The sequence below is a fragment of the Amphibalanus amphitrite genome, unplaced genomic scaffold (genome assembly GCF_019059575.1).
Source record: "Amphibalanus amphitrite isolate SeventyFive unplaced genomic scaffold, NRLGWU_Aamphi_draft 000039F_arrow, whole genome shotgun sequence".
Lineage (NCBI taxonomy): Eukaryota > Metazoa > Arthropoda > Thecostraca > Balanomorpha > Balanidae > Amphibalanus > Amphibalanus amphitrite.
This window is the reverse complement of record NW_024881535.1, coordinates 117,749-141,204: the sequence shown is the minus strand read 5'-3', so window position 1 is coordinate 141,204 and position 23,456 is coordinate 117,749. Positions and strand designations below refer to the sequence as shown.

Genomic DNA, 23,456 nt, shown 5'->3' with positions numbered 1-23,456 from the left:
GCGGTAAGGGAGGAACTCTGGGAGCTCCATCGCCAGTTGCAGGAGCAGGAGGTAGATATGGACATGGCTGGGTACTTTACACTCGACCGGCAGTTCTTCGTACAGAGCATCAAAGACTTTCTGACGCTTATTGTTGCGGCTGTGCAGTTCGATATGCCGTTCCTTCTCAAAGAGTGATGCATCCTGTCTGTTACTCGTGTTCTTGTCGTACGATATGCTTTTCCCGTTTAGCAATTTGAAATGTTTCGGTTAAAGTCCCGACTGGCTTATGATGTCGCTAAGTGTTGATTACATCCGAGAGAAGAATCATGTATCGAATTTAGTTTTTCTTACAGATCACATCCAGTGCTGTATGTCCCTGCACTATGGTTACCCTCTGTAGCATGATTGCAAATAAATAATAATGCAGGTAGGTGCTGCTCCCCGGTTTGTGCCTGCACCCTTTTGCGCCTGCACCCAATTAAAAAAAAACTATCTTTTTGTTACAGAAAAGTACATACTACATAGAGGCAACATATTTTTCAGAGGCATTATCTCATGTGTATGGATATGTGTAACGGCGATAACGAGGTTCGCCACTGGGTATTCAAATATATGAAGCACGTTAGCGAACGAATAACAAATAAATAACAAAAAAACAAAAAAATAACAAACGAAAAACAAACTATCTTTTTGTTATTCGTTCGGTAACGTGCTTCATAAAGGTATTTGAATACCCAGTGGCGAACCTCGTTATCGCCGTTAAACATATCCATACACATGAGATAATGCCTCTGAAAAATATGTTGTCTTTATGTAGTATGTACTTTTCTGTAATCCCATTGTGTCAATGAATCCATCTCTTGCCCTGGGTTTTCAACATCAAAGCGAAATGTCGTCTATCGTATCCGAATTGTTTGAAGTGACGTCATTTTTAATTGGTGAGCACTTGGAGGTTCTGATGCTGATAATTTTGATAGAGGTGTAAAATAAAACTCATATAGATACTAAACTTTATCTAGATACGCACTCGGCATTGTATTTTGCCAGATATACCTATGAACGAAATGATAATTAATCCCTGCAAATGTAGTATGATGCATTAGACGCACGCATATTTTATTGACGTCTTTTAAAACACTTATCTATATGACACTCGGCGTGCTGAAGAGTTCGTAGGTCGCATGCCAATTATTCCTTAGAAAGACTTACGTACAGTAAATAAGAAGTAGATATTCCATAGGCCACGCATCTGCTGCGATACGAAATTATCAGTATAATCGCGCGATCCGATTATTATGCTTTGTGCTCAAACAAGCTTCGTCATGCTAAGATTGTCACATGTGATTCCGACCAAGGGCAAACATGAGCTGTGAAGCTATCTTCAAACCACTTGTTATACTACAACCACCGGGTGATTTCGAGAAAAAATGCAAAACTAACTACACACACTTGGGCATTGTGATGATATAAGCTATGTGAGGGATTGATACGAACTGCGCCTGGGAGCTCCAAGGAGACTTCTCGGCCCTCTCATGCCTGATCACTGACCAGCCTTCTGTTTTCACACGACCTCAATGTTGGCATGTATCATTCAACACTCTGCTCGCCACTGGCATGCTCAAACCTTACCGAACAGTTAAATACGATCTTCCAAACCGGCTCACGACTGTATCCCGCGCACCGACGGGGGGGGGGGGCGGATATCCGCCCCCCCTGAGGTTTTTCGCGGATAGCGGGAAAACCGCGGCGCGTAGCGCCGCGAAATTTGGTATGACTATAACCTCATCAATTTTACACATGGTGTGCAAGTTTGAACCTCCTAACTTTTAAGGTCAGGTCACCAGGTCACTTTGAATGACCCAACCTCAAGTCACTTTTTTGCAACTTTGTCACCGTGCCAGAGCTACAGTAGATGTCGGAGGCCTTTGAAAGTCGCAGGATGTTATAAGGTCATTAGTAGCTACAATTTGTATATCTCGGAATTTTGATGTCGGTGACCTAAGGTCAGGTCAATTTCGCGACCTCCCCATTATAAGTCAATGGGGGAAAAATCAACTCCCTGTTTTTACCACTAAAACGGGTCGGAATGCCCCATATACCATACATGACTTCACATACGATCAACCTTCACTACCTTGAGGTCTGTTTTGCTGTTGGGCAGCAGTAAGGTCATGTGACGTCATCAAAGGTCACCAAAGGTTTTTTGCCAATAACTCCTTACAGGAATAAGATACAGCCGCGCGGATGGTCTCATTGTGTTCAGCTCGTCAAGACGCATCGAATGATATACATGATGACCTCGAGGTCACGTGACCTGAGGTCAACCTTTGACCTTGACCTTTCGAGGTCAACATATATATCATTCGATGCGGATTGACGAGAGAATCACGATGATGCCCTTAGTTTGTTCCTATCTTGACTACTTCGAAAGTTATTCGAGAAAAACCCTATCCATATCTAGCGCCGCCATTTTGACTTTTTCGACCCCTGTGACGTCATCTTTGACCTGACCTGAAAATGACCTTAGTAAAAATTGTAGACCTTGTCCATGCGTATCCGATGCCGTTTACCGCTTGTCGCTATCTTGCTTCGTTCTCGAGATCTCAGGGGGGGGCGGTCATCCGCCCCCCCCCCCCCCGTCGGTACTAAGTTGGCGCAGACCCCCGTCGGTGCGCGGGGTATTATGGTAAGCGGTATATGTGCTAATAGTGGGTTAAAGTACAGCCACCATTCTACAGCGAACGCACCGAGCCTAGGCCTACAGAGGAAACTAATTGCTCATACATAGGTAGGTACATGGCAACCAATGAAGAGCACGTGCATACACGGTATGCTGCTCGGTAGGATCAAAATGGTGTTTGTCCAATGTCCAGCGTAGCTATATTTGATCATATTTAACGCGTAGCCATAAGCACAAGCTAAGCAGGCAATGAAATGGTGATCATATGATCACTTATGGCCGCAATGATCGCCGATCAGGGCAGGCGGACCAGCACGCGGCACGGGCCGCCGCTGCCGCCGCCGATCTTCATCGGAAGCGCCAGGATCCTGCAACAGAAAAAGGTGAAAATATAAGGCCCATGGAATGCTAGGTATCCAGCCCAGCAGCACGAAACATTAGAAAACTTGTAAACAGCACACTCGGGGAAACACTGTGCAATAAGCGTAAGACTGAGTCGATGCTTTTCCAATGATTTTCTTTTTTACAAAATGGTAAAGCGGAAATATTCTTTGAACTTTTTATAGTAATCTTCTTTCGTTTCAATATCGCCTTTTCCACCTGTCTGTCGCTAACGTTTCCTCCCGAATCACGATTTACTCACGTGGCTCCGGTGGCAGGCACTCGACTCATGTCTCCCACATTCTCTACACCAAACTTGTTGGCGGCGAATAGTGTCACGTGCGTCGGGAACGTCTTGGAGTTGCCCGCGTCGATGGAGGGGGTGTCGATTCCGACACCGACAATGGCCGGGTCGTCGGCCAAAAACCGGCCCGCCTCGGCGCCGATTCCTGAGAACGGCAAGATATAGAATACGGAGAGTGAGAGAGTACTCATGGTCATGAAGAAGGCAGTAAAAGGTGGTAAGGAAATGTTGATGGTGAGGAGAACGAAGAATCGTGGAATACATATAAAGTCGAGATGTGAAGAGTTTATAAACGTGACTTTATGCCGTTTTCTCTGTACGTGATTATACTGAATAGCGACTTTAGGATCTGCTTCTCAGAGACTGAACCAGTTGGATAACTAGGGTAGTGTGGGGTAATTTGAACATATTTTTACGTCTTCTCCATTGTACCAAATTCCAGTTCAACCCTGGATGAAGAAAAACTGCTTCAGTAGCGCAAGTGTCACTTGCTTTCACCATGCAAGCCTCATTTTTGGACGAGCCGAGCATACCTTGAATAGCATAGCCTCACTTCTCCACCAAGTCACGGTGTGTTCAAATTGCCCCACCGTGGGGTAATTTGAACATACTGCCTTTACCTGTCATAAAAACGATAGTCTCGCCAGCACCGATGTTGTTTGACCCATAAACAAATAGGCAGAACAATTCTAAACATACCTTCACTTGAAAAATCAACACAACAGCAAAAATAACAGTTGCAGAGTATCAATATCTGCACGCTGCACACCGGTCAGTTGACAGAATTCGCCCCTTTTCAATTAACAGAACGTCTATCATTTTTGTTCGATAAAAACTCTCCCAACCGTACTACATCTGTTAAAGTGGTGCCAATCGAAACCTGGACATTTGGAGTTCTGATTTTGTCCAATGTCCAATTCGGAATTGGTTGGACAAAGGTAGCAGACTGGACAACATTGGACGATGGCTTGCTACACTTCAGCGCTTTTTATAAAGTAGTCGTGCATAGGATTGATTGGCGAATGGAAAGCTTGTTAAGCTCTCAATATAATGAAAACTTTTCGGCTGGTAAAATTACATGATAAGCAATATAAATGACGGTTTTGAGTGTTGATAGCTGCATATATTTTCGGACATATTTGGACAAATAGTTGACTTTAACATTTTTGGACGGAAAATCAACAAAAATGCCGGACATTAGACGGATATTAGACGTAAATTTTCTAAAACTGGCATCACTTATCTGCTACTGCCTTGGGTCGAAAATATTGGCAAAAAAAAAACTGGGAGCTTTGTATTTTTCGGAGCTATCCCTGTCTTCATTCAAATTCTCACACTATGTTCAAATTACCCCACGCTAAAAGTTATTTTGCCATTTTAAAAAACAGGGTTCAAAAGCAAATTTCTTGGATTGAAGGCACTGATTAGGTCATTATACAACAAAAGCCGTTGCGTATTAGGCGCTAGCAATGCAAGATTTTGCGCTGCAATGAAGTTGCAATGACGTGTTGTTAGGCGTTTTTCCTTGCGAAATTGATTTTTTACACTGTGCGTCAACATCTTCATTCCCTGAAACTTTAAACCCCGTTCATATGATAGCCCTTTTAGTTACGATAATTTCTCTCATTGGTCTTATTGTCATGCGACTTATGGATTTTCCGTAATTTTGTGTTATTCACACTATGTTCAAATTGCCCCACATGTTCAAATTACCCCACCCTACCCTATTCTCTCTAGTAATAATGTATGACAAAATCATCAACCCTTCCAACAGACCTGGAAAGTGAAGCTCGGGTGCTGACGTCTCGTTCGACTCAGTATCAATCGTAGTGCCGTTCTGGAAGCCGAAATACCGCGCACTGTCCGACCAGTACTTGGCGTTTCCAGTTCGCACCAGCAGAATGGTCGGGTGTTTGAAGCTCCCATATTGGCTCTTCCACTTAGCCAGGTCGTCAGGAGTCAGTATTGAGTCGGGGTCCTTCTGACTGCGGTCTTCGATGTCGATCAGAGCCGCTGAAAAAGACCCATAATCTTTAGCGGAAGCTACTAACCAGCTAGCTCACCTTTTAATTATGTGTTATTAATCACCTTTTTGCTATATACCATACCTCGTCAAGCACTACCGAACCGTGGAATACTAGACGATTGACCAGCCAAAGAGCGCTTAATTTCCGTTGAAGGAAGGGGAGAGGGGTAAATTGATGAGAATTAACCGGGAAATAAAGGGCATGAGCAGTCGACACAGGGCAAAAGGGATGGGGGGCCAGGGGTAGAGGCAATGAGGAACAGCGCGGCGCGGCGCTCTCATACCGTGTGCCACAAACCGATCGGCAGGAATTTGATCCAGACTCCAGCCTCCCTTCCAGAAGTGGGATGGAGCGTCCATGTGAGTTCCGCCATGTTCTGCAGCCTCGAAATCATTCGCTTCGTACCTGGAAATAAATAGTTTGATGATGTTTCGGTATCCAAGTTGTTCAGACAAGGCAACACAATTATAGTCAACCGTTCAAACGATGTCCATTCTATGGTTCCTTGAGCTCTGAAACTTTTTTGTGAAGGTCCTTCGCGGGGTTATTCGTTATCTTTAAATGTTTATTAGTAATACACCAATCTGCTGTTGAAAACTTCCAAATAATCGACTTTTCATGCATTTTCAATAAGTATTTGAATATATAAAGTCATTACGTTTCAATTCAACATCATTACAGGAAATTACAAGAAACTAGCCACGGCATTACAAATACACAAACAACTCACCAGTAAAACTCCTTCTGGCCTTTGAATGTGGCGGTCAGATTGAAAGGTAGAGCCCCGGGCCAATACTGAGCGGTGCTATTGAACGTGTGACTGAGGTCGATCCATTCGGCAGCTGCCAATGACGTCAGTGGAGGCAACCAACAGCCAATGAGGAGCCAGCATATAGCTTGGTTGGCAGACTGCGAATGGATGGAGGGGTTGTGAATTGTGATAACATCCATGGTTAGGAAGTTCCAATTAGATGAACAATCGACCAGACGCATACAAACCGTGCGTACATGCCTACCATGCACCTATCTTTCACATTTATGCTACATAAATTAAAATGTTGCGCGGCCGAAGGGGATGGTCAACTAGTTTTCCTTGGTCTCCGAAATTTACGTTTACCGTCTTTCGTGCACAAGGATCTTTCAAAGCTAACTGGGGAAAACAGCATGCTCTACAAATGGTGCACAAGCCGCACATCATGAGATTTGACGCAGCTTTAATTTTTTCGGTCTTTTGCTATGCATACGTCGTCTCAGATGAGTGGTGAATCACTACCTATACGATTTAAAGTGTTCTGTTTTGACTTTTTTTGTTTTGTTGGGTTAGGCCCTTTCGGTCGACAAGACCATTGCAGAGCCGGAAGGATGATAGGAATTAGGGGGAGACATTGGTCTGGGCAGGCACCCTAGTGAGTCGCCGGGGCTGAGCCCGTCCAGAGGACAGGCCACCCAGCCCCAAGGCACTCACTGCACCCGGCTACGGGGTGCGCTCCCTCGGGAGCAGCGGTGCCGCTCCAAGGGAGCAGCCCGCATGAGATAAAGTTGCCTGTCCAGCCCGGAAGGGGGTTGCGGCGTGGAGGAGAAGGATTTCAGTATCCTGAGGATGGAAGCACGGAACGGTGTTTTGACTTACAGAGGCCTGTAAGTCTGGTACCTAATTGAGCGGAGTTGCCAATTCCAGCTAACAGCCTGATCAGTGATCATGCGATGGTTTTTTAGAAGATAGAACAGCAGATGCATGGACAAAGAACAGTTGTTTCTTTCGGTTTTCTCCGATGAAAACGCGTGTGACCTTCGACACTTGCTTTGAATGCCGCACCAAGAAGCTGCATGAGCCTGGCGCCTCAAATCTGCACACTACATCCATACACTGCCTTTGATTTGGCGTTAAAAGATTTGGAAAAAATGCATATCTTAATTAACAGCTCCGGCTTCCACTGAGTCAAAGTACCACCACACTGTGAGCGATAAATAATGCACCTACATATGGGTAAGTATGTAATGTGCATTCCCAGTGACTCAGATGACTCGTCAATTCTCCGTCCTAACTCAAAACCCTCTCTTTCGCTACAGCCGGCAGCATCCTGTATCTGCGAGCAAGCAAGAGCATCTAAGTACCCACTCGTAATGTAGACTTACTCACCATGTTCGTGCTGCCCCTCTGCAGTGTTCCTCGTTATCCACAGACCGTGAGCCGAGTCCTGAAGACGAGTGTCGCTCAGCGGTTCGTCCCCGTCCCGTCTCCCTGCTCGACTGAAGTACGCAATTGGACGACGGACGTGCGGCGTATTCAGCTAATTAGCACACCAATGGATGGCCTTTGGTCCGAGAGGAGAGTGCTAGTCCTTGGTGTCGCAGTGATCTCACACAAGTAGGGGGAGATTGAGATGGCGATGTTTTGAACAATGACGCCGTAGAATATGAACTCCACGTATACAGTAAACAGGAAACATAAATCACTGCACCAGGGGTGACCACCAAGACCAATGTAGCTTGCGAACTCAGCATTCTTTCGGCTCTTGCAATAGTCTCGTTCGATCAAAAAAAGAGGCTTACACACGGAAAGGTCAAGTTTGGAGATATGCACTTGGCCAAAGAGGTATAATTGACGTTCGCATAGGATATTCACGTGCCGCCGGGGCCGAGCCCGTCCAGTGGTTTTCAGGGGGTCCAGCCCGTACAGGATATTTTCCAGAGGTCTCATAACTTGTGTAGCTTGGATTTTTCCTAAAGGTCACATTAGGTCAGGTCGTTCACGTGACGGCTCACCAAAAACTGCTATTTTAGCGTCGGAAACGATCTCAAACTATCTCAAGCACACGGAATCGTGATTTCTTGCACACCTTGTAGGGTCTGATGGTTCTCTTTTGCATTGTTGACCTTGCATGACGTCTTTTTAGGACGTCACTTGGGTCATACGTTTTTTCGTCAATAACTCCCGATCAAATTGAGCTAGGGAGTCGAAAAAAAACACCAATGGACTCAGGCAGACCTGCCGAATCGAATGATATGGGACATGACCTCCATTGACCAGCTTCGTGACCTAAAGGAGATGACATGACCTTGACCTGAGGTCAACATCTGAACTTGACCTCACCCAAACAAAAAGTATACCACTTGACGCACCTGAGCGAAGGGAACACGATGATGCCAAAATCGCGGCTCTGCGACCATTTTTTTTTGCGAAATTAGTTATGAAAAACTAAGCCCGTGCCTTGGGTCACTTGACCTGACCTAACAGGTCATCAGTTAATCTGAGCCTTTAAAATCGGGTATCAGTCGCTGCGTCTCGTAACGGCGCACACGCTCGTTTTTTCCGCGACGCTCTAGCTCCATCAGAGGCGGAACGGCGAGGAGGACGTCGTACTCGTCCCCCTCCCCTCGGCCGGCGCGTATGTAAAAAAAGTCGGTGAGGGTCAATGAATTATGACTCATTCGATGTGCAAATATGTCATTGCTTTAACCCGCGCCCTGGTGGGGGGGGGGGGCTATTTTTTGCCCCCCCTCCAGACTTTTTGATATATCTCCAGAACCGCTGCGCCGATCGTCACCAAACTTTCAGTACCCTCCCGGACATCAATTTTACACATTGTGACCAAAAATTTTTCCAAAGGCTATGATAGGTTGGCCGGAAATGACGTCAGAGTGACGTCATGTTCTGCCGTTTTCGACCCAAAAAAGGGTTTCGCGGGAAGAGCTGTCAGGCCTATAGCTTTGCAAATACAGAAAAATGATTAAGACATAAAAGCTGTAGAATCAACAGGGCTACAAAACTGCTATCTCGGATTTTTGAAATTTTTGGATTTTGACCCCCAAAAATCAAAAAATAAATTTTTTGCATATAATAATCGAAAAATCCAAAAAATTTTTTGAATTTTGCAACAACCGGAATATATGTGATAGTCCTTACCGCCTTCCATCCACATACCAAATTTGAGATCGATACCTCTTTTTTTGGCGAAGTTATAGCGAAAAAACTGTTCAAAATTGATGACGTCAAATTTTCAAACTCAATTTTTAGCAATTCTAGACCCCGTAGCGCAAAACAAAGACCACCATTAGACTCCCCGTGACGAGCTGCATCGAATCAATACCCATTTTATGCAAAACTATCAACTTTAAAATTTGACCTTTTTTGGCCTGACCTTGACCTGACCTTGACCTGAACTTCACCAGAAAGTGACCTAAGCCGTACCTGATAGTCTTATAACCAATACCATTGAGTTGGAAATGAAAAATTGGCCATAAAACATGCATCACACAACCTTAGTAAAGTTGGGCTCATGTGACCTGACCTGTGACCCTTGGTGACCTGACCTGTGACCTGACCTGGTATTGTCAGTGACCTCTAATAGTAATATATCTACTAGGCAACTGACGCCCTATCGCTGATTCTCGACAAAATGCGTTTTCCTCGGTGTTAGAGCGCATTCCCTAGAAGACCCGTGAACGGTGAAACATTTCATCTTTGACCTGACCTGTGACGTCATCGGTGACCCCGAGGTCAATGAAATTTGGTTTTCCTCGACAAATTTGACAGGCCTTTCGAACGCCGTTTGAATTTTGCGGATCCGTCCAGTAGTTTCGGAGATACGAGGGGGGGCAAAAAATAGCCCCCCCCCCCACCAGGTCGCGTTATAAACAGACCCCACCAGGGCGCGGGTTAATTCTAAAAACATTTATAGAACACTCGCCGTGCTGAAGAGTTCATACGGTCACATGCCTAATTAACCCTCGCCGGCCGAGAGGGGGGGGCGGGTGCCGCCCCCCCCCCCATAGGGTTTTTTCGCGATAGCTCCGAACACGCTGGCGATAGAGAGCTGAAACTTGGCATACCTGAACTTTGATTTAAGCCGGATCTTTTGACACCAACCGCATTTTTAGGTTAGGTCAGGTCACTGACCTATGACGTCATAAGTGAACCTCTGCACGGTCTTCAGATGTCGCAGCTTCGCAACGCCCTCACTTTCCAGTCCCGACTCGGAAGTCACGTTATGCAAGTCGCGCGTGACCTCCCTTGAGCTAAATTCGAAATCGGGTTATAGTTCGTTTTTTCTAAGTTCGACCCTCACTGTAATCATCTCTTTGAACACAGCACGAGAATTGCTAGACGAATTACTTAGAAAACTGACTGGCGCACATTGATTTCACAGACGATTAATTTTATTCAAAATTACTTCTTCATGGCTCTTATTTCCCAGACTCCCAGCTCGTATTTGCCCATATATACATACAACCCCACAGGGAAAGACAACTTGTCAGAAATTGTAATTGAACTAATCAATAAATCGCACGGCGTTTAATAGAAGTGTATATCATTGGTGTTAAAGCTTATTTGGAAAATATTATTCATATCTCCAGTACAATGTGCGCTAACCAGTTTTCTAAGTAATTCAGCTAGCAATTCTCGTGCTTTGTTCAAAAAGATGTTTACAGTGAGGGTCGAACTTAGAAAAAACGAACTTTTTTATAGCAATTGACATCCGAAGTGATTGTCGCAGATACGAAGTACCAAAGTACGACGTGTTGAACTGTGTGCGGAGAACGCAGACGGAATGGATGCGGATATGGGCCGTCGCCCGTCTTCGAGTTTTCAATTGGAAATTTAACCCTCGCCGGCACAGGGGGGGGAGGTTGATGCAACCTCCCCTAAGGTTTTTCGCGAATAACTCGCGTAAAAAGCGGCCGATCGCGACGAAACTTTCAGTACCCTCGCATTGATCGATTTTACACCTACCCTGAAAATTTCATGACCCTGACCCCAATGACCTTTGACCTGTGACCTCTTTTCCGAGACCATGTTTGGCCGGAATCGCGATTCGACGTATGCCGGCTAACATTAGCCGCGCGTTTGCAAGCTTTTTGTGGTTTCAAACGTTCAAACATGTGATTTGATGTCGCTCCCATACATTAGGGTGGGTGTCAAGGTTACCTGAAGGTCAGGTCAGGTCATTGACCTTTGGAGACCTCGGGTGACCTCGGTTCACTTTTTCGAGTTTTACATGTTTCTAGGCTAGTTTTTGGAGCTGAATTCGAATTTGGCAACCATTTGAACATTTACGAAGTAGTTTTGGTGCCTTCGTAACATGTTACGAAGCTGTCAGAGGCGGTTGACACGTATTACGAATACCCGTCACAACCCCTACCGGTTGACCTGACCTGACCTGACCCGACCTGGTCTAAATGCTTAAAGACATCATCTCTGATCAAAACTAACACGATATTCGTGATCAGCACCCCGGAAAACCACATAACAGCCACAATTTACGACTTTCTAACAGGTCCCGATTTTCCCGGTTTTCGGGTCATTGACCTGATCTGGAAGGTCACCCGATGACCTAGGACCTTAAAATTGGGTATCATCGACTTCGTCTCGTGACGGGCAACACGCTCGTTTTTTCCGCGAAGCTCTAGCTCGATCAGGGGCCAAACGCGAGGGGGGTCGTACCAACCCCCCCCCCCCTTGTGCCGTCGAAGGACGCAAAATGGCCTGTGCCGGCGAGGGTTAAGATTGAATTTCTACTCTTTCAAGACAAAGTAAATGAATATTATTTCCTTGGCATGGCACCATCTTGTGATGCTAGGCAATGGCCATATTTTCTTTTTGTAACAACTGATATCGAGTGCGCGTGAGCTCTCCGTTTGCTGCTCGAATGCGGAGACATTCCTGACGGACTCCGCACGGAGATCGCATGCGCCCGCCCCTAGGGCTCTGTGTTAAATTCCGTACGGACCGCAAGCGCTCCGCATAGTGGACGGCGGCCTTTAGTCTGACGGAATTCCGAAACGCATGTAGCATTCCGTCAAACAGGGATGTAGCCAAGGAGGGGCCACGGCGGCAATGCCCTCCCCCCCCCCCCCTGAAGGCGAAAAAGACAATAAAATTAGATAAAAATAAAGATAATTAGGTGCACCACTCCCTTGGAGGGGTACGACACTAGGCCGCGACCTCTGGCCCCTCACTGAGCAAAATCCTGGCTACGTGCAAACAGTTTATGCTTCGACACCTAAATTGGTATGCCGTACCAAAGATTGTGCATCATACAATTTTCCCGGACAAGACGTCCCGCGTTGTGTGAGCCGACCGTCGCTGCCTCAAATCTGCACACTACAGCGGCTGTTGCAGCGAGCATTTCTGCTACACCGCAGTTGAACCGGTTATTTGGTGGAGCTGCATGAACGTCCAAATAAGTATCCTAAATGTCAGGTGCAGTTCTACCACAAAACGACCTCGAATCTCAGCGTGAGCTGTCACAAATTACGTCTAAATACCGTCAAGTAAGCACTGTAGTGGCAGGGCCTTGGGTACTCTTCCTGAAACGTGCTCTGGTATTTACATATAGGGTACGCTTGTAGAAGGTCAGAACAGATGAATAAGGCATGAGGAGGTGTGTCGAAATTAGAGGAGAGAAACAGCAGCGTGAGGACGAGAGGACAAGAAGGTGAACCGAACACGAGAGAGAGAGAGAGAGAGAGAGAGAGAGAGAGAGAGAGAGAGAGAGAGAAAGAGAGAGAGAGAGAGAGAGAGAGAGAGAGAGAGAGAGAGAGAGAGAGAGAGAGAGAGAGAGAGAGAGAGAGAGAGAGAGAGAGAGAGAGGAGACGGGACACACTGCATATTCTGCTTTGAGAACACTTTTTGAAAAATGTTACTATCACGGAGATGCCTGTTGATTTGGCGTTAGCAGTTTTGTTAAAATAGGCGAATAAATACCGAACGTATTTATTCGTTCGGCCTCCGGTCGGTCACATTGTCAGTCGTACCTTAACCCTCGCCGGCCGAGAGGGTGGGGGGGGGGGGGCGAGTGCCGCCCCCCCCCCCATAGAGTTTTTTTCGCGATAGCTCCAAACACGCTGGCGATAGAGAGCTGAAACTTTGCATACCTGACCTTTGATCCAAGCCGCATCTTTTGACACCAACTGCATTTTTGGGTCAAGTCAGGTCACTGACCTATGACGTCATAAGTGAACCTCTGCACGGTCTTCAGATGTCGCAACTTCGCAACGCCCTCACTGCCAGAGGAGATGTCACAGGGAAATGAAACTTGCAGGATCTAGTATCCATTATGAGTCTTACAACTTGTATATCTCGGATTTTTCCTAAAGGTCATATGAGGTCAGGTCATTTTCGTGACCTCACCATTATAAGTCAATGGGGAAAAATGAAAACTGCTATTCTGGCGCCGGAAACGATCTCCAACTATCTCAAGCACACAGAATCGTGATTTGATGCACTCCTTGCAAGGTTAGATGCGTCACTTTTGCAATGTTGACCTTGCGTGACGTCATTTATGACGTCATCAAGGTCATCTTAGTTTTTCGTCAATAACTCCCGATCAAATTGAGCTAGCGAGTCGAGAAAACCACCAATAGACTCAGGAAGACCTGCCGAATCGAATGATATGCGACATGACCTCTTTCGACCAACTTCGTGACCTGGGGGTGCTGACCTGACCTTGACCTGAGGTCAACACCCCAAGTTGACCTGACCCGAACAAAAAGTATATCATTCGACGCGCATGAGCGAGGCAAACACGATGCTGCCAAAATCGCGGCTCTGCGGCCGTTTTTTTTTTGCGAAGTTATTCACCAAAAACTGAACCGTACCCTGAGGCACTTGACCTGACCTCAGAGGTCACCGGTTGACCTAGGACCTTAAAATCGGGTACCAGTCTCTGCGTCTCGTAACGGCGCACACGCTCGTTTTTTTTTTCCGCGACGCGCTAGCTCCACCAGGGGCAAAACGGCGAGGGGGGGGTCGTACCCGCCCCCCCCCCCTCGGCCGGCGCGTATGTAGAAAACCAATAGGTCCGGCGAGGGTTAACCAGCACATTCTGTTACCGCTGAAGGATGGCCCTAATGGATACATACTGCATTCCCTCCAAATCACTCATCAACTTTCCATTCTAGCCTTTTGTTACCTGGACGACAGCATCTATGTAGCAGGCATGTGTCAGTGTCTAAAGTCCCATTCGTAGGTAAGGAATGTTGGGTTTATTGGGTTTACTCACCATGTTTTCAGTTCACTGTTACACTGCAGTGTTCCTCGGTATCCACAGACTCAGTGCCGAATTCTGAAGCAGAGTCTCAGCAGGACGTCCTCCTTATGCCTTCCTGTTCGATTGTATCACAATTAGACCCTGCTCTGGAGCAATGAATGATAACGACGCATTAATTAGCGCACCAACGACCCCTAGGTAACGAACGATATTATTTATACGTCGGCAACTTTTATCATTGATGTAAGACCTAGACTTTACTTTTTTCAAGTCTAGGCCAATGATAGTTCAGTCGGCGTATACTTAGCACACCGGAAGCCGGCCCTTGAATCCGAGAGAGGGCGTCAGTACCCTTGATGTTGTTGTTATGGCTGAATAATCTGAGAAGATAGCTATAGCCTGAAAGGGGAGACTAAATGACGATGCTGATATATTCATTGAAGACATAGCGCGTGAACATTACGTAGGTAGGGGAGAGCGGGGCCAGTTGAACCACTTTTTATATATTGACATGCACAGCGAGATCTAGTTGTCATATCGAAAAATGCACAATGCCATGAAAAAATATGCTCTTTTGGCTTTATTTTGAGATATGTAAAATTATGTTTCAAACATATTTTGCTGCCAAACGCATGCTTATAAAACAGCTCTACGCCCGTTTCAAATGACCCCGATGCGAGGGTCAATTGAACCAGCCCATGGGGTCAATTGCACCTATCCTTAACAATGGGATGTTTTCCTCTTTAACCCGCGACCGCCTGGGGGGGGGTCGGATCCGACCCCCCCCCTCCGTTTTTCTTGAATAACTCATGAACCGCTTGAGCTATCAACTTGAAACTTTGCATACCTTCTCCCCCATCAATTTGACGTCTCCTGTGCATTTTTTAAGAAAAATGTTTCAAAAAATTTTGAGATATATCGATTTTAGTGATGTAACTACACGGCGTTTTCAGTCAAAAAATGATAAATGTTTAAAAAATCGCCAAAAATCGAGGTTTTAAGCAAATTGCAAATTAAGGACATGAAAAGACGCAGCTCAACGAGTTCTTTAAAATGGCTATCTCGGATTTTCCATTAAATGCGTTTTTCACCCCTAAAAATTCAAAAAAAACTATCTTTTTTGGAAAACAGCTAATAAAATCCAAAATTTTGAGAATTTCCAAAAAAACGGAATATATGTTATAGAGCTCTATTAGAACATTAGATGTCCCAAATTTCAACTTTCTATCGTGATTTTTGACCCCTAAATTGTAAAAAATAGCTCCAACATGCATAGGGCATGGTGACGTCATAAGCATTTTCGCGAATTAGAGGCACTTCTGAACATCGCATGTGAAAACAAATAGCACCACTAGATTCCTGGGACAAAGCTCGTCTAGAAAAGTGCATTTTTATGTCAAAAATAAAAAGTTGAAAAATTGACTTTTTTTCTTAGCCCTCGTTTAGTTATGTATGGTATAAACGTTTTTTTATGCTTTCAATGCACACTTATCACCAGCACAGTGACTTGGGGTCACATATAACCATTACCATCGGATTTGGCGTGAAAAATAAGCCATAAAACATGTGTCGCACGCCCATGTAGCAGAAAGTGAAAACCGTGACCTTTCGTGACCTGACCTGACCTTGACCCGTACTTCTTATGACCCCTATACGCACATGGTACCTTCACTAGGTCTTTGAGGTCATTTGTGGTGAGTTTCGAGCAGCAGCTATCGATTCCGCTGTCCGTAAGCCTAATCATGCAAAACCCCTGAATTTGACCTTTGACCTGACCTTGACCCGAAAGTTGACTTCAATCTTAAAATCTTAAGAGTGCTTTGGGAAGGTCTCGTAGAGACCTTTCGAACGCCGCCTCGCGGGGCTCGATACGACCATTGGTTCTCGAGATAACAAGGGGGGGGGTCGGATCCGACCCCCCCCCCCCAGGCTGATGTGGGTACGGAAATAGCCCAGGCGGTGCCGGGTTAAGGCCACTTTTGTCAGATATTTTGTCCGGTTTACTTTTCCAAATGGTACATTCAATAGGTCGTTGGAAAGCTAAAAGTGCAAAGTTCCTAATAATAGGTGACATAAAGTACATAGACTATGGTAAAATGGGCGGATGAGAAAAATGAGCAATATCTCAGGCTATAGCAAGGCCGGCTATAGTGTGCTTTCAAGCAAAAGGCTGGAGAAAAAGGGGTAAAAAATTGAGCTCTATTAAACAACTATTTCAGTTTAAAAGCTCATTTCAAAGGTGGACTATTTCCTTTAATGTTTACAGCCCCTGAACAATAACCATGGCAAAGGTCACCGGGGTCCATTGAAACGGCCTGTGGCCCTGTTTCAACTGACCCTCAGAGAAGCGTTTCAATTGACCCCATCCTCTCCCGCCATCTCGCACGCGCCGTAAAGCACAAGTCAAACGAGCTGGAGGAACGGCATCATGCTGAATGAAGGGCCAAATAAGGTGTTATTCCGGAGCTAGGAGTTCTTCTTTCAGCAAACAAAGGTAGGTATATGAGATATCACAAAATATTCATAAAAACGATTTCTCCCAAACGCCCCTCAAAAACACAAAAACAAGTGTCAAATCAAAATTACCGTCCGTTTGCCGCCCAAACGCCGTTGACAAAAGAAGTGGTCGAGCACGGATGCGCAGTGGTGTCGGCAACGCCACATGTTGCATACTGTTGAAAATAAAGCCATGTTTCATCTGACCCCGTGTTTCAACTGGCCCCGCTCTCCCCTATACAGAAAGAGACAACCGTAAACAGCTGCGTAGGTAGGTACAAATAACAAATTGGACCCTACATAAACGTTAATTACATCCCTCGGGTAAAGTACTTTTTGTGTAACTATCGTTGTGTTAGGCTTTTTCGGTCTATGTATTGTTGCAATTTCAGAGCCGGAAGGATGATAGTAATTAGTGGGAGACATTGGTGCGGGCGGCTACCCTGGTGTGCCGTCGGGGATCAGCCCTCAGCCCGTCTCTACGAACTGGCCACCCAGACGCACACATTCTCACTGAAGGTCATTTGGTATTGGTAATCTGGGGTCAGACTCCTCACTCCTCAGAACACAAATCTTTCTCCACGGCTCTACTAGCCCTCTGTTCCAGATCGGACGGTTATCATAATCCGACTCGAATAGCCTCTCATCAGGACATGCTTTTCTGCGGCCGGGTGATCGTTTAGCGAGGCTGGTTGACATGCCCATTGGGGCGGGCTCAGTTTTGATGGTGCACTGCAGGGTGCCCACCCAAATTATGGCCTCCTCCTAATGCTTTTCATCCTTCCGCTTCTGTAAAAGGCCTCAACTCCTGCCAGACGAAAGAGCCTGACCTAAAATGCCTACAGACCTCAGAACCGCCTCAGACTCCGGTAATGCTCACCACCGAAGATGCACACGTCTTGTGTCCTCAAGGAACAAGACTGCAGTGCCTTGGTCAAGCAGTGTGCGATTCACCCCTACCCCGTTATCTATCGGTGTTCCGGTAATGGTCTGTGGCCTCTAGCTGACCGATGAACTGTCAACTGAGCCTGAGGTCAGCTGGAGGTCATTTCATAGGTACCTATGTTTTATGTCGCGACGGGGCTATCAGTCAGTTCAATAACCGTGAAATTATTTTCACCTGGTTATTTGGTATTTACTGTTGGCTGTCGAGTGCTGCAGTCACGTTGCATTTAGATTTCTTATGGCTTATCTTATCGCAATAATAGCAAAATTGACAATTTGTCATTATAGGCCTGCTTGTAGTTTGCTTGCCTTTTTTGAAACTTCTTTACTTTTTGGTGTGACTTGCCGCAATTTGGTAGCAATTTTTGTAGACATATACTACGCAGTATCTTCAAATCAATCCTGTTCAAAGTTTTTAGCTTTCGCGGTAAGCATGACTTCTGGCTTAATGATTTGTTGTTGTTTGTATGCCTTACGTGTGATTGGTCACTTTTCGCTAGCAGTATTTATAACAAAATTTAGAACTTCTTTTACGAATCGACGAATCTATCTTGAATCTCAGTGCCCTCAGTTTCGCGCCATCGCTGGTAGCGTCGTGTGGTCTTTTTGCGATTAGATAGTTTTTCCTTTGCATTTTGCATTTTGCATTTTGCGCTTGCCTTTTATCGCTCCTGCGATAAAAAGAGGGCTGCCCGCGCGTTTGTGAGCGTTCCAGGACTGGCCCCGTATTTAAAAAGCACTGATCTTTCCCTCGGCGTTTCGGCTTCTAGAAAATTCCTTTCGGCTAGCAACGGTAAGATAACGCTCACGTTTGGAAAAAGAGCGTTTTTCATATCTCTCACTTCTGGACCTTCAAGGCATTTTCCCTAACTTTTCCACTGCACCTGAGTTTTCAACTCCATCTCGGACTCAGGTTTAGGATAACAGCCTGTTTGTGGCTGTTCCAGTTCCTTGCCTCGTGGTTTTTGGCACCATTTTCTTGGTCAGTTAATTTATCATCTCTTGCTCTTGCTCTTCTTACTCCTGCTCTTAGGTTCAGTCTGCTGGTCAATTTTTCAAACTGGTTCATCTTTGTCCTTCCTCTTCGGCCTTCGCTCCATTGATTTTGTACTTGTGCTCACTGCTCTGTTCCACATCTCATCTCGTATCTCACACCATCACATTGCTCCATCTCCTGGCTTAAACCCCATAGTGAGGAAACATGCCACCAAAAACAGGCAATCCTAACAGATCTGCTGGAAGTACAGCTTCAGCTAGTCAGACCACTGTGCCAGAGGGTTCAGCATTTCTGCTGGTGCGGTATGAAGATAAAACCCTCAGCTTCAAAAGCACCAGCCCCTACAAAATCAGGGACTCTCTAAAACTCATCCTGTCTAAACGGCCGGAGAAGGTTACCCCAACCCGCAGTGGTGCACTCTTGATCCAAACAAGGGACCGCACCCAGACAGAGACACTTCTGAATTGGTCTTCCATTGAGGGAAAGAAAATCCAGGTCATCCTAGCTGATAAGCTAAACCACCGGGAGGGGCTAGTGTATGCACCTGAGCTTGTGGAGGAGTCAGTTCAGGCTATCCTGGATGAAAGCGTCATGCAAGGGGTGACCATGGTTACACGACTACCATCAAAAACCCACCGTCCGAGTCCCCTGCTGAAAATCAGGTTCGCTGCCATGCTCCTCCCCTCCCACTTCTACGCTGCCTTCCTACGTTACGAGGTACGACCTTGTATCCCCCTACCACGCAGATGTGGGCAGTGCCTGAGGTATGGACATGGCAAAAACACCTGTCGGAGCCGCACTCGATGCGCACGCTGCTCTGAGGACCACTCGTCCGAAGGATGCACCGCCCCGCCCCGCTGTGCAGCATGTCAGGGACCACACCCTGTGACGGATAAAAAATGTCCTGTCTGGATGGAAATGGCTGCCGCCCTCCGTGCTGAGACTCACAATCCCACCACCAGGAGTCCGGACGTGTGGCCGAGCCTCCCGACCCCTCGAGCCCCTACAGGCAAGGATCGGCCATCCACGGTCACCACTGGCACCCAAACGGATCCGGCCCAGCCAAGCGCGAACCAAGCGTCCCCTCCTCATGCCCCCCTGCCGGCCCCAGAGGAGACTCGTCCTCCCGCAGTGTCCGCCGGAGTCCAGCACTCGCACGCACCGCCCACCGTGCAGCTGCGCCCACCCGGTAGGGCCATCGAAGAGAATCACTCACTCCCATTACCCACCGAGGAGCCAAGCTCTCCTCCGTCAACCACCGAGGGACAGAGTCCGCCAACACCGCGCGAGGAAGGACACTTCTCCACCTCGATCATCAGAGAGCAGCGCACAGCGATGCTTCCGAACGCAGCCGCGTCCCCCGCCAAACAACAGCCATCGAACACTGAAAACGCCCGAACGGAGACGTATAGCGAGAACGACACTGGGGACGAGTCGCTGACGCAGTTCAGCCCTGAAAGAAACAAAGCGGAGGCCCCCACTGTGCCCGTACAAGCGACCCCGTTCCCCGCCTCTCACCACACCCAGGCCCCGAAAGCGTCACAAGGCCCACTTTTTGGCTCCGATGACGACACTTTCGACTCCGCCAACACTAGTAGTGACAACGAGGAAACCCCGAAGCTACTCGCCATGACCCCAATGTCACGACTACCGTCAGCCACCTCTGACAGTGAATCTGACACTTCCACCCTTCCCGATCCGCGACCGAACACCCGCCTCCGAGCTCGGTCATCAAGGGAGCGGAAAAACATGGGCATCCGATCTCAACCCGTGACCAAGCGGGCTTTCGTTCCAGAAGAAAGCGCGTAGAAGGCTAAAGAGGAAGAAAGTTAGCTATGGCTAGGGACATGCTACTCCAGTGGAACGTAGGAGGGCTGCTAACGCACCTATCTGAATTTAAACAATATTTGCGGAAAGAATCCCCTCTCGTAGCAGCCATTCAAGAAACGCACTTTCGGGATTCTGATAACTACAATTATAATGTTTCTGGCTACACCCTTTATAGACACGACATAAATCATACTAATCGACAAGGAGGTGTGGCCCTATACATAGCTAACGCAGTTCCACAACGGCAAACAAACTTGACTACACCACTCAACATCGTAGCGGCTACTGTGTCACTTTTCAATCGCGACATCCTAATTGCTTCTCTCTACCTACCACCTAACTCTCCTCTAATCACACGACATGCTATGGACCAATTGCTAGCTCAAATGCCTGATAATTGTCTACTTCTTGGTGACTTTAACGCCCACAACCCTTTGTGGGGCAGCCGGCTTTTGTCGGCGCGCGGAAGGATAGTCGAGGCTGAGCTTAACCGGCGATCACTGGTGTGCCTGAACAGTGGCAGGCCCACATACCTTAGCCATAGTTACCACACAACATCAATGATTGATCTTTCTATCGCTTCTCCCCGCGTAGCACCACTCTTCAATTGGAATGTAACTTCAGATCCTCTCTTTTCCGATCATTTTCCTATCCACATAAGTCTTACGATTAGCAATACTTTACCTCGCGCGCCGACTTTGAAAAAGTGGCAAACAAATAACGCTAATTGGGACGCATTTAACACGAGTATAAGCCACAATACGTCTAATAGCATTCATCAAACTGTAGATAGCTTTATGAACGCAGTAGTACTTTCAGCCAAAGAGACTTTGCGAGAAAAGAATGTAACAACCGGTTCTTCAAATAGGCCAAAAAATGTAATATGGTGGAATTGGAAATGCCACCGAGCGAAAGCTATTAGAAAAAGAGCATTCCGAAACTTTCAAAAATGTATTTGCGATAGACATGCGGAACTATACACAGCTGCACGAAAGGAATGTTCTAAAGTAATCTACGCAGAAAAAAAGGCAGCGTGGGAAGAGTATGCATCCAAGTGTAACAGATTCACACCACTGGCCGAACTTTGGGGAAATGTGCGCTCTTTCGCTTCTCGAAAAAACCATCTCAGAGTCTTTCCACAGCTGCTCTCCAACGGTGTCTTCGTAACTGATCCACTCGCTGTTACCAACCTATTCGCAAAACATTTCGCCGACGTATCTTCCTCGAATATCTACTCTCCTAATGTTCACCGGTCTCTAACAGCAAAAACAGCGCGACTTGACTTTTCCTCTACAAACTCCGAATCCTATAACGCTCCTTTCACCCTCTATGAACTTAAACTATCCCTAGCAAAGACGAGAACTAAAACATCAGTTGGCCCAGATGGTGTTCCCTATTCCTTTTTTACCAATCTTAACGAATTAAACCTCTCTACACTCTTGACTGCTTTCAATGATATGTGGCTAAGCGACTCCTTTCCGGATGGCTGGCTTAGCAGTACAATTATTCCCATCCTCAAACCCGGTAAGGATAGTAGCCTAGCAGGTTCCTATCGTCCCATCGCCCTTACCAATTGTATTTGCAAAGTGTTTGAGAGAATGGTGAATACACGTCTCCGATTCTTCCTTGAGAGCAAGTGCATCATCGACAGCTGTCAAAGTGGTTTTCGCAGAGACCGAAGCACGGCGGATAACGTGCTGCGTCTTATTACTGACGTCCAAACAAATTGGGAGCGTCGTCTGCCGACCGTCGCGGTGTTCCTGGACCTCGTGGCGGCTTTCGACAAGGTACATACTTCCACCATTATTTACAAACTACACTCCCTCGGAATTAAAGGCCACCTGGCAGCTTTTCTACGCAACTTTCTCATGCCCAGAACTTTTCGAGTTCGATGTCAAACGACATATTCGGACAGCTTCCCGATGGAACACGGCGTACCCCAAGGTAGTGTGTTGTCGCCAACGCTTTTTCTGATCGCTCTAAACGATATCCTCCTGACGCTCCCGCGCGTACTGACTTTTTCAGTACGATATTCTTTGTTTGCTGATGATATTGCTCTATGGGTCACACACAAAAATTACAAGAGGGCGTACTTCATCCTCCAAGCAGCTATCGACCACTGCGTCAACTGGTGCATGGAATGGGGGTTCTTCCTATCTGCTCCCAAATCTGCCATGATCGTTTTCAAACGTGGACCACCCCCGTCCCTGAATGACTCGCCTCGAATTGAGGGAACAGCTATTCCGTTTCATGAGTCTCATAAATTTCTAGGAATCATACTAGACTCAAAACTGACCTTCAGGCTTCACGTTGATCACATAAGAACACGTTGCATCAAAAGACTTAACGTTCTAAGATGTATCAGTGGCTTTTCCTGGGGTGCTGACAGAAAAACTCTATCGATGTTGTATATTGGCCTCATTAGATCAACTATTGAATACAACTGCTATCTATTTAACACAATCTCGCCCACATTGTGCAAAAGGCTGGAAGCCGTTCAGTCTACGTGCCTGAGGCTGATAACCGGGGCTTTTCGTACCACCCCCGTCCTCGCCCTACGAGCAGAATCCGCCCTACCTGCACTTAAAGACCGACGCCTCTACTTACTAATGCGTTACTACTATCGTGCGAAAAGCGTTCAAAACCACTTATCTATACCCGCAATAGAGCGAAGAAAGCCTCGAACGCGGCGACCGCTACGAGGATCCTGCTTTCTCCCTGATTCTCTTGAGGAAGCGCACACATCTTTCAACATGTGCCGGTTTGACGTTGCTCGCAAACCCCCTCCTACGCCCTTCTGGACCCGTAGAAACCCAACAAT

The 23,456-nt window shown here is 46.6% G+C and overlaps 1 protein-coding gene across 5 annotated transcripts; it reads right to left on the bottom strand.

The window, feature by feature from the left end:
- Nucleotides 1–1,081: 1,081 nt before the first annotated feature.
- LOC122373808 (isatin hydrolase-like) lies at nt 1,082–17,876 on the bottom strand. 5 transcript variants are annotated; one of them, XM_043352188.1, is made up of 7 exons: nt 17,711–17,876; nt 14,380–14,513; nt 6,105–6,283; nt 5,658–5,779; nt 5,124–5,360; nt 3,306–3,492; nt 1,082–3,030 (listed from the first exon to the last, which is right to left on the bottom strand). In XM_043352188.1, exons 2-7 carry the CDS (start codon nt 14,380–14,382, stop codon nt 2,958–2,960), a joined length of 801 nt encoding a protein of 266 aa, XP_043208123.1. In that variant the 5' UTR covers nt 14,383–14,513; nt 17,711–17,876; the 3' UTR covers nt 1,082–2,957. The 5 variants fall into 5 exon arrangements, with proteins under 5 accessions (XP_043208123.1, XP_043208119.1, XP_043208127.1 ...); XM_043352184.1 differs by having other exon boundaries at nt 14,380–14,482; XM_043352192.1 differs by having other exon boundaries at nt 17,744–17,785.
- Between the last annotated feature and the right edge of the window lie 5,580 nt (nt 17,877–23,456).